General features: G+C 36.9%; 1 protein-coding gene across 5 annotated transcripts in view; it reads left to right on the forward strand.

Moving 5' to 3' along the window:
* Nucleotides 1-9,117, forward strand: part of LOC137035925 (telomerase protein component 1-like) — a 39,330-nt gene extending 30,213 nt beyond the window's left edge. For 4 of the 5 annotated variants that reach the window (XM_067409742.1, XM_067409744.1, XM_067409745.1 and 1 more), the window contains 15 exons: nucleotides 332-562; nucleotides 810-967; nucleotides 1,062-1,169; nucleotides 1,265-1,369; nucleotides 1,457-1,586; nucleotides 1,699-1,784; nucleotides 2,298-2,433; nucleotides 2,618-2,748; nucleotides 2,875-2,996; nucleotides 3,426-3,557; nucleotides 3,703-3,802; nucleotides 3,891-4,140; nucleotides 4,681-4,763; nucleotides 7,099-7,203; nucleotides 7,307-9,117. In XM_067409742.1, the coding sequence (XP_067265843.1) occupies nucleotides 332-562; nucleotides 810-967; nucleotides 1,062-1,169; nucleotides 1,265-1,369; nucleotides 1,457-1,586; nucleotides 1,699-1,784; nucleotides 2,298-2,433; nucleotides 2,618-2,748; nucleotides 2,875-2,996; nucleotides 3,426-3,557; nucleotides 3,703-3,802; nucleotides 3,891-4,140; nucleotides 4,681-4,763; nucleotides 7,099-7,203; nucleotides 7,307-7,426 (1,997 nt within the window). In that variant the 3' untranslated portion in view covers nucleotides 7,427-9,117. Of the gene's footprint in view, nucleotides 1-331; nucleotides 563-809; nucleotides 968-1,061; nucleotides 1,170-1,264; nucleotides 1,370-1,456; nucleotides 1,587-1,698; nucleotides 1,785-2,297; nucleotides 2,434-2,617; nucleotides 2,749-2,874; nucleotides 2,997-3,425; nucleotides 3,558-3,702; nucleotides 3,803-3,890; nucleotides 4,141-4,680; nucleotides 4,764-7,098; nucleotides 7,204-7,306 lie in introns of those variants that run through there. The other variant, XR_010897128.1, reaches the window with a different exon arrangement.
* Nucleotides 9,118-9,520: the final 403 nt, after the last annotated feature.

Below are 9,520 nucleotides of genomic sequence, written 5' to 3' on the forward strand. Positions count from 1 at the left end.
TTCTCAATCTTGAGAAAAACATGAATGGAATAAAGTTAAAGGTGCAGTAAGTGATTTCTGAGAAACACTGTTGAAAGTGAATTGTACTGAGCACCAAAACACTTGTAGCCAATCAGCAGCAAGGGGCGTGTCCACTCATGGGGGGGGGTCCTGTGTTGCATAGTGTATTTGTGAATTTGTGGGTGGAGCTATCAAGATAGGGGAGGGGCGTGTTTGTTTTGGTGATCTCAAATATCAAAAGCGTTTCTCAGAAATCGCTTACTGCCCCTATAATAATGATGGAGAGTACTGTGAGTAACCAGAACCCATCCCAAAATGCCTTATGCTGTAGGAGAGAAGGTCTGGGCCAGTGAGGAGCTGCAGGTGTCCATGCTTTGCCTCGTGTGGATGGAGGGAGGAGGGACAGAGCTGCTGCTGTCTGGGGGCATGGACTACCGTCTCCGAGTCTGGGAAAAGCAAGGCGAAAATCCGGAAAGCCTTGTGTCAGTAGGATATTTTGGCGTGCAGAAGGGAGCTATTCTTGCCCTGGCTCAAAACTCCACTTGTGTGGCATCTGCATCTGGTCAGTGTACACAAAACATTCAATTGATTTTGGTCCATATTGGATATTTAATATTTGCATACTCCTTCAACCTATTTTTGCACTTGCATTATCTTTGTCATCATCAAAAAGCACTAATAATTTAGTAACACTGTAAAATGTAATCTCAATGAATATCCATTTTCATACTGGTTCACAGCTGGTTTAATTTGTATTTTATTTTTATTTCATTTTATTTTATAAAAAAAAAAAAAAAAAATTGTTTCAGATGACTTCACTATTGCTCTGTGGTTGAAGAGTGAATTGACTTCTAAGCCCTGGATTGTCCCTAAGGTGATGTGTATTCTGAGAGGTCACAATGGAGGGGTCACATGCCTTGCCTTCAGTCCTACTGGGAAAGAGCTTCTGTCAGGAGGGAAAGATCAGGTATTTGGTCCACTCCACATCTATCACTGGAAAGAATGAAAGAAAACACACAATATCTCTCTCACTCAATTTTGATCATAATCTCTTCCAATAGGCTTTGATGGTATGGAACATAAACACCGCCCCTCCAGTTCTTTCCCAGTCTTTTTCCCATTGCCATGGAGACTGGATTACGGGATGTGCCTGGACATCGTCTGCTGTGGTAAGAAATTCATTTGTATAGTGCAGTTAGTTCATTTCAGTAACATCTGACTCTGTGTGTCTGTAACCAAACACAAAACCTCTCTCACACCTCAGCTTAGCTGCTCCAGTGACTGTAAGCTGCGGATGTGGGATATCCAGACAGGAAGTTTGCTCAGAGAGATCCTGTCTAGTTCATCTTTGAGCACATTGTGCTGTTGGGTAAGGCAGTTGCAAGTGGACCAAATGTCACAAAGACGTACAAAAATGGGAACATGTTGATATTTATGCACTTTTTAATGTCCGTAGGAGGATCTTGTTATGGCAGGCTCTACAGATGGACTGCTGATGGTTTGGAAGTGGGAATCAGGTGTACAAGTCACCAGGATCCAAGCCCACAAGTCCCGTCTCCATCACTGCACTGTTGTCTCTCAGCCAGGTACAATGACTAATACACAAATATACACACAGACAGCAGCTTGATTTCTAAATAGTGTATCTTGCTTACATTAAAAAAAATGTTTCTTAGCAAATCCATTTTTTGCATACAGATCTCGGAGACGATTTAAAACCAGAGGACTTATTGATAGCTTCAGCATCAGAAGATGGAACTGTTAAACTCTGGCATCCACTGCAGGTAACCAACTCTCACGTTTGTACCTTTTTATTAATAATTTAATTATAATTTATTTAAATAAAATGAATCAGATTCAAATCAGATATTTTAAATAATTCCCAGAGATTAATTCTAGAGATGCATATTGTTGATCAGTTGATACTGGGTATTTAATTATAAAATAATTTCCCCCATATTTACATTTAGATGATCTTTGCAGCCATTAAAAATGCTCAAATTGAATCTTTAAAAAAACGCTAACAGTTTGAATACCCGCTAAATGTAATCTTTAGCAAATCTCAAAATAAACAGCCATTTTCATAATGTTGTGATGTCTAAATTCACTTCTTGTATTTTAAACAATTGGTTTTAGTTTAGTGTTTTATTTTTATTTTGATAAAATGGTATAAAATTTTAATATTGGCCATTTGTTGTTAATGGCCATAAAATGAAAATAACTCATCTTATTTGCATCGGCCACATTTATAATATCAGTGCATTGCTAATTTATTCTCACAAATTATGTTCTCATAGGTACATCATCATAAATCTCTGCATGGTCACAGTGCAGAAATCCAGGCTTTAGTGTGCAAAGAGGCCGGACTGCTGGAGTTTCTCACTGTCTCTGTGGATCGTTCACTCAGGTCATGGAATGTCACCATGGCAATGGGTATGGCAAAATGGTCATTCCCAATTCACTGAACTAAACTGTCACACAAATCCTCAGAACATTTTGTTAGAGAACAAAAGCAGAATCTAAACTGATGACAACATTGCAATTTCTTATTAAACTACAACTGCACATCCACATATATATTTGATTGGCATTAATAATTACATACAATCATCCGCAGAAGCTCCTCCTTGCCAGAAAGGCGGCGTCCGAGCTGTGTGCTTCCTTGATACTGATGAGCTCATGGTGTGTGGTTATGACACAGGCAGATTGGAGATATGGCATCATAATTCAGTGGTTTACTGGAAGAAGGTAATCATGGGTTGGGAACTGAGTTTATTATTTGTTAATCAGTTATTAAAAATATAGTGTGAGGACTCTTTACCTTCTTTCAGTTGGAAATGTCTGAATGAACGGCTCTGTGTGTGTTGCACTAAGGTCAGTAATGGTGGCTTATGTGCAGTCACTGGTATGCCAGATGATCAGCTAGCGGTGGGTTACAGCGACTGCTCTGTAATTGTCTGGAAACTGGAGAGGGACACCAAGAAGTGCATTGTGGGGTACTGACTTTTAACCCTCTTCACTTTCATATTTCAGTTTTGCAAACTTGTTGCCTTTTTAGAGAAATGTGCCATTTTACAAGGGGTGGTGAGGGGAGAATTAAGCATTTGACAAACGATTTGTCAACATAAGACCACTGAAGATGTTTTGCATTGTATGATATATATTTATTATAAATTAATCTTCATTTCAGTCTTGAACATGTATTTTGCTCTTGAATTCAGCAGCGTGATTACAGGCACAATAATATTTATTTCATAATAATGTTGTGTATGTGATTTTGGATTAGATCACTAAAAGGTAGTTTTTAAAATGTAATATATTATTTATTACAATTTATATTGTTAAATCTCAGAATGAATATCCATTTTTAATACTGTTATAATCCGTTTACATTCAACAAAACATTAATATTTATTTTGTTCCAGGCTCAATAAGATGTCTTCATACAAAGTGGAGACTCCCGTGAGCTTTTTGATCTACTGTAGCAGTCTGTATGGAGCATGTCTGAATGGAGAAGTCATCCATGTGTTCTCTACTACCCCGTTAAGCGAACAAATGTATTCATATTCGTATTCCACATATTTTTTACCCATATAAAAGATGTCCTGCACTCTTCTGTTAAATCTTTTTAACATTTAACATGTTAACATTACTTCATTGGGTAATAAAAAGTGAATGTACAGTTTGTGTGTTTTGTTGTAGCTGGATGGACAAGGTACGTCCTATTGGCGTGATGGCAAATGATATCAAGGGCTTTTGGCTGTTGGGGCGGAAAAAGAGTACACTGTACATTTGCTTCCTTGTAAGTTCATCATCTATCATTATCATGTGACACTGACATTGTAAAAACTGTCTGAAAACTAAATGATATGAAACGGTCTGTCTTTCAGTTGACTGTGAATCCAAATCAGCCTTACGTCTTAACCTTTTGTGACGATGTGGTGGGTGTCAGGCCTGAGGATTTGACGGCAGAGGAGATGTGGGAGAATTTGCAAGAGGAGGAGCCACAACAAGAGGGGAAGGAGGAGCCACAGCAGCAGCAGGAGAAAACCAGAAAGGAACAAATTGAAAAGCTACGAATTTCAAGCCGTAAGGCGGCGCCGATTAGGACCTGGATCACAGCTGCAGCAATGCAAAACGGTACACCTTTTCTTCTTACACTTTAATATATAGTATAAATGAATCAATTTGTCAGAAGGTCAGTAAAACAGGAAGAGAGCTATCTGTTCAAGTCCATTTCGCACTTTTATTTTGAGAATGAATTACTTTTAAATATATTCATAACTGTTTGAGGCAGTTCACATCAAAGTAAACATTATAAACTAGTCCATTCGTCTTTGCAAACGGGTGCATGATGATGTTGTATTGAAGCGTCCATGGTGCTCGGCCTCTGCCTGCTACAGTAGCCATGCCCCCAACTCTTGCTATAGGTTGAGCTAGACAGAGACTGACAGATCTGAGCGGACTGCTCTCATAGTTTTGATAGTGCCTGGGTGGCTCAATGTTGAAAATTTTGGGGAACATAAACCCATGAATGGCATACAAATAGTAGTTGATCAACAATAAACTCTGTTAAGAGAATGTATTTTAACTAATAAAGAAAAAACTAAACAACGACCCATTGATTTTTATAATCTTGTTTTGGTTGTTTTCAAATCTTTTTTTTTTTTTTTTCTGCAGACTTTTTTGTGTGTGGTGATTATAACGGGAACATATGGTTCAACCAGCCTCCTAATCTGTCCACCTGGACTGAAAAAAAACTGGCAAGTATCCTTTAGCTTTCCTGGTAGATTAGGGGTGTAACGGTACACAAAAATTACGATATTGAAGTCACGGTTCGGTACAAATTTGGTACAATCTAAACAGTTTACTTAACAAATTGTGTCTCTATCTGTAAATAAATTCAATTATAATTAAAGAATTTTTCCAGCTCTGCTTATGATGTAAACTATATACAGGGAGCACTTTCTTGCTCATTAAGCCTACTAAAATATTAAAGGTTGCAATTAACAACAGAGCCCAAATTATTAAATTACGTTGCTATTTATTTTTAGATATAATAATCAACACGCACATAAAAATTGTATGCACTTCTAATTGACTTCTAAATCTGTTCATGATAGATTTTTAATTAAACATACATTAAGCATACACATTAAATAGTCAAGACAGGTTAAGTAAAATATAATGTATATTTAGGCTAATATAGTGAATATATGTAGTGAAAGAGTTCATTTCTCTAGCAAACTAGCAAGCTGTGGACACTTAACACTAGAAGTCCCAGAGATTTGTAACCCTCCTTTAGCCAAGTGGATGCTAACTGGCTAGTCTTTTGGCTATCATTAGCATCAATTCATGTGTAAATATGGTCATTACCTGAGCAATCTGGGGGTTGGGTGTGTGTGTGAATGGTTGCTGGTGGCTTGTTTGTATGTGTGGGGGAGGGAGGGCTGCTAAAAGCAGAGAACTTGATTGACCATGGGCCGGTTTCAGAAAGGAGGTTAAGTGAAAACTCTGAGTATGTTAACCCTGAAATGAGGGAGTGCAAGTGATGTTTAAAAAGTTAACTCACTCATTCACACTGCAAAAATGCTTTTCATACTAAGTAGTTTTTTATCCTATTTCAAGTAAATGTAAAAAAAAAAAAAAAAAAAAAATCTTAAATCAAGATGGATTTTCTATATGAGAAAATTATATATGATATTTAGTCTTGTTTCCTGGGGGGATCTAAATTAAGTGCATTTTACTTAAGTAAAATGATCAATATCTGCCAGTGTGGTAATACAAATAATCTTAATGCAAACGGAAAGTGTTGGAGTGTCTACCCAGGTGAAAAAAAGTGCAGTAAAATACACTTTATTTTAGTACACTTTTACACTTCCATAATGTCCAGTGCTCTATTTCCGTGCACTTATTTTGTACTTAATATACTAAAAGCTCTTCTTTAGTACTTCTTAAGATAATCTTAAGAACATCTAAGTATACTCAACTGTGCTATTTTGAGACACCATGAATTTGAACTAAAATGTGCTTTTAATATACTATCTCTGTATAGAAAAATGTATTTAGTTACCACTTGTAGTACACTTGAACCCATCTTTCAAACACTTTTAAAAATGGACTTATGATGTATTTCAAATATAATATTAATATATAATGAATATATACAAAATGTATTTATAATATATTGCCAGGCAGTGCCAGAATTGTGAGTGATTGCTGAAATGTACTCACTCGCTTTTTAATATTATTTGTAAATATGTGTACAAATGGTTGATTTCTTTATTTTATTTTGTACTATTTTTATCAATAGATCTCAGCAACAAAGGAAAAAAAACATGTGTGTTGATTTCTCCCTAAGATGGCAAAGTGAAACACAAGTTTCCTTGAAGTGGCTCAGCATGGCCCCACATTGTTTACATAACAAAAGCAACTGTTCACAGCTGATTAAGGATATTAGCCTAAAGCCTTCCAGCCCATCGGCTGTCCTGCGGGTTTTATAGGTAGAAAAGCCAAATGGCTGCTCTCTGGGACTTCTAGTGTTAATGGCATTTCTGAGGTAAATACGTGACATATTGTTTACAAGCTGTTTCACTGATGTCTTTCCGCGGTTGAAACACTGATCGAACGATTACACTAGATACCTTTCAGTAAGTTGTACTGTATCTTTCAACACACCTTCAGATGTTTATTCTTGTTTATTCTGTAACTAGCATTAAAGAGGAAGAGATGATTGTGTTTACTCACGCTCCATGCTGACGCTTGAAATGAAGTGCCTATAAGGTGGTCTGTTACGGCACATCAAAGAGTGACAAAACAGCATTTGTTTGGATTTTGTGATAAAAAGGACAGAATTTGAGGGATGAGACTTTGTTTCTTTGTTTCAAAAGTAACAAAACACAGAGCTTATTGCAATTATTGGTGGTTAATGGTGGTTAAAAGTGGTTAATGGGCTACAACTCTGTATTCGTCGGTACATGTGTACTGAACCAAAAGACGTGTACTGTGTAATGTTGCACCCCTATGGTAGATATAATGGTCATATGTCATGAAGTCATGGGTTGCTGATAAATTGAGGGGCTGTTGACTGGTCTCTAGGCACACACAGACAAAGTGAGTGTACTGCGGCTAACCGAGAGCCTCATCATCTCAGCATCTTACGACAGAACCGTCAAACTGTGGGACAGACACACTAAGAAACAGGTATTTTTATTATTTCTTTCAAGCACACTATATAGAAGGGATGGATTTGCGATCACCTCAACTCTTCCGCCAGTGTATATTCCATTTCCTTTCTCATTTTCAGATCGGCATGTTTGTATGTAGAGGCCCTGTCAAGGTGCTGGAGGTGAACCCTCATAACCCCAAGGAACTCGTTTGCGGAGATATGCAGGGTCATCTGTACTTCCTGTCCTGGAGAGGTTGATTTCCTCATAGTCCGTACATTCGTAATCTTTAATCAGTTGTAATGTTGCAGTCTGTACATTTTCATTTACTTGCACCCTAACCCTTTGTTTTGCACTAATGATACTATTGCCTTAAAGGTACAGTGTGTAATATTTAGCAATATAATTGCAATATAATACACATAACTATGTTTTCAGTGGTGTATAAAGACCTTACATAATGAACCGTTATGTTTTTATTACCTTAGAATGAGCATTTCTATCTACATGCACCGCGGGTCCCCTTTCATGTTTAAATCGCCATTTTGCAGCGGCATGATTCTACAGTTGCCCTAAACGGACAAACACTCTACAGAACGCGTTTTGTCACTATGTTTTTGTTCTTCTTCTTCGTTGGTGTTTTTAGAGGCAGCTTGCATCGTCACTACGTTCAATATGCACAAAGAAGTAGTAGTAGTAGTAGTCGACTGGTTTATTAAAAATCAGAAACCGTTCTTTGTTAGAAGTAAGAAGAAACCTCATTGCTTGACTAGCTACTCTCTGCTGTATCAGACAACAACATCTTTGTCCTGTGTCGGCCACCGTAGCTTCTCTGTGTGCTTTGAAAGGGAGGGGTGAGCGGTGGACTGAGCTGCTTGTTGCAATTTGCAACCTCACCACTAGATGCTGCTAAAATTTACACACCGCACCTTTAAACTAAGCCATTATATGAAGAATATTTGCTTTGTTTTTGTTATATGAAAATGACAACCACTTTTTATATTCGGTTGTTTTCAGTAAATTGAAAGGATTGTACAGGTATGAAAATCTTTTTTGGGTGAATAAACTGTCTGTAAGATCACATGGGGAGAAGCAGATGTCCACTGAATGTGCTGTGGTGGTGTTCTCCATTGTCAAAAATCCATTGGCCAGGATAGAGATTTACCATTACTTTATCCCATTCTTCTAGTAGCAGTGAGACTCCATTTGAAGAACTGATAAAACTACCATGTCGGTGCCCATGTGTGGAAATCATATGCTGGTCATTTTTAAACAGGCCCGCGGTAACGGCTTTCTGTAGATTTCCGACGGCCTTTGAGAAAACCCGGAATACTGTGAAGATTCCTGTATCAAACAAAGGTTAATTAGATCTATACAGAGAGATATTAACACTAAATGAACTAATTCACCTGTATTTGCATCATAGGCGTTTCTAGTGTTGAGGAAGTCTTGTTTGTAAATCAGGGTGTGTAAAACATTATAAAAGGGTCCAAAGTTCTGTGCTCCAAAATAGGTCAACAAAGAGGCTGAGAAAAAGCCCCTTTAGGAGCAAAAAAAATACTTATACATTAGATTACAAATGTTTCATTATATTTACATATCGTTCAAAAGGTTGGGGTTCAGATTCTTTAAAAATGTTTTTGAAAGAAGTCTCTTAAGCTCACTAAAGCTGCATTAATTTAATCAAAGATACTGTAATGTAATATTTATCAAAAACAGTAATATTGTGAAATATCTAGTGAAGGTCTTGCGTGTTTAGAACGACATGAGGGTGAGTAATTAATGACATAATTTTCATTTTTGGGTGAACTAACCCTTTAATATCACTATGAGTTTCTTGAACCAACATCACATCATATTTCTTTTGTCTTATCAGTTGTGCTAAACTGTCTTGTTGCCATGCCTGGGTTTTGTAAGTGTGTGTATTTACGTATATACTGTATGTGCCTGTGTGGAGATATATATATATATATATATATATATATATAATATATATATATATATATATATATATATATATATATATATATATATATATATATATATATATATATATATATATATATATAAATAATATATATATTTTACCCCAGTAAAATCTCCATTTTCTGGAAACCACTCTAGTGTTCACTGATAACGTGAGCAGAGGAATGTAGGTACTGGAGCTGGCTCTTATCCATGCACTCAATCTTTCTCTTTCCTCTCGTATGTTATATAGGAGACAGGGGCAAGTATGTTGTCTATGAATAATTCAGCTACGCTATCTCTCTTGTGTGACATGTTTGCTAGTGTCCAGTCAGAGTAATAATGTGCACTTGAGTGAGAAGATGAAATGGCAGGTATGCTGGATGAGC

The sequence above is a fragment of the Chanodichthys erythropterus genome, chromosome 14 (genome assembly GCF_024489055.1).
Source record: "Chanodichthys erythropterus isolate Z2021 chromosome 14, ASM2448905v1, whole genome shotgun sequence".
Taxonomy (NCBI): Eukaryota; Metazoa; Chordata; class Actinopteri; order Cypriniformes; family Xenocyprididae; genus Chanodichthys; species Chanodichthys erythropterus.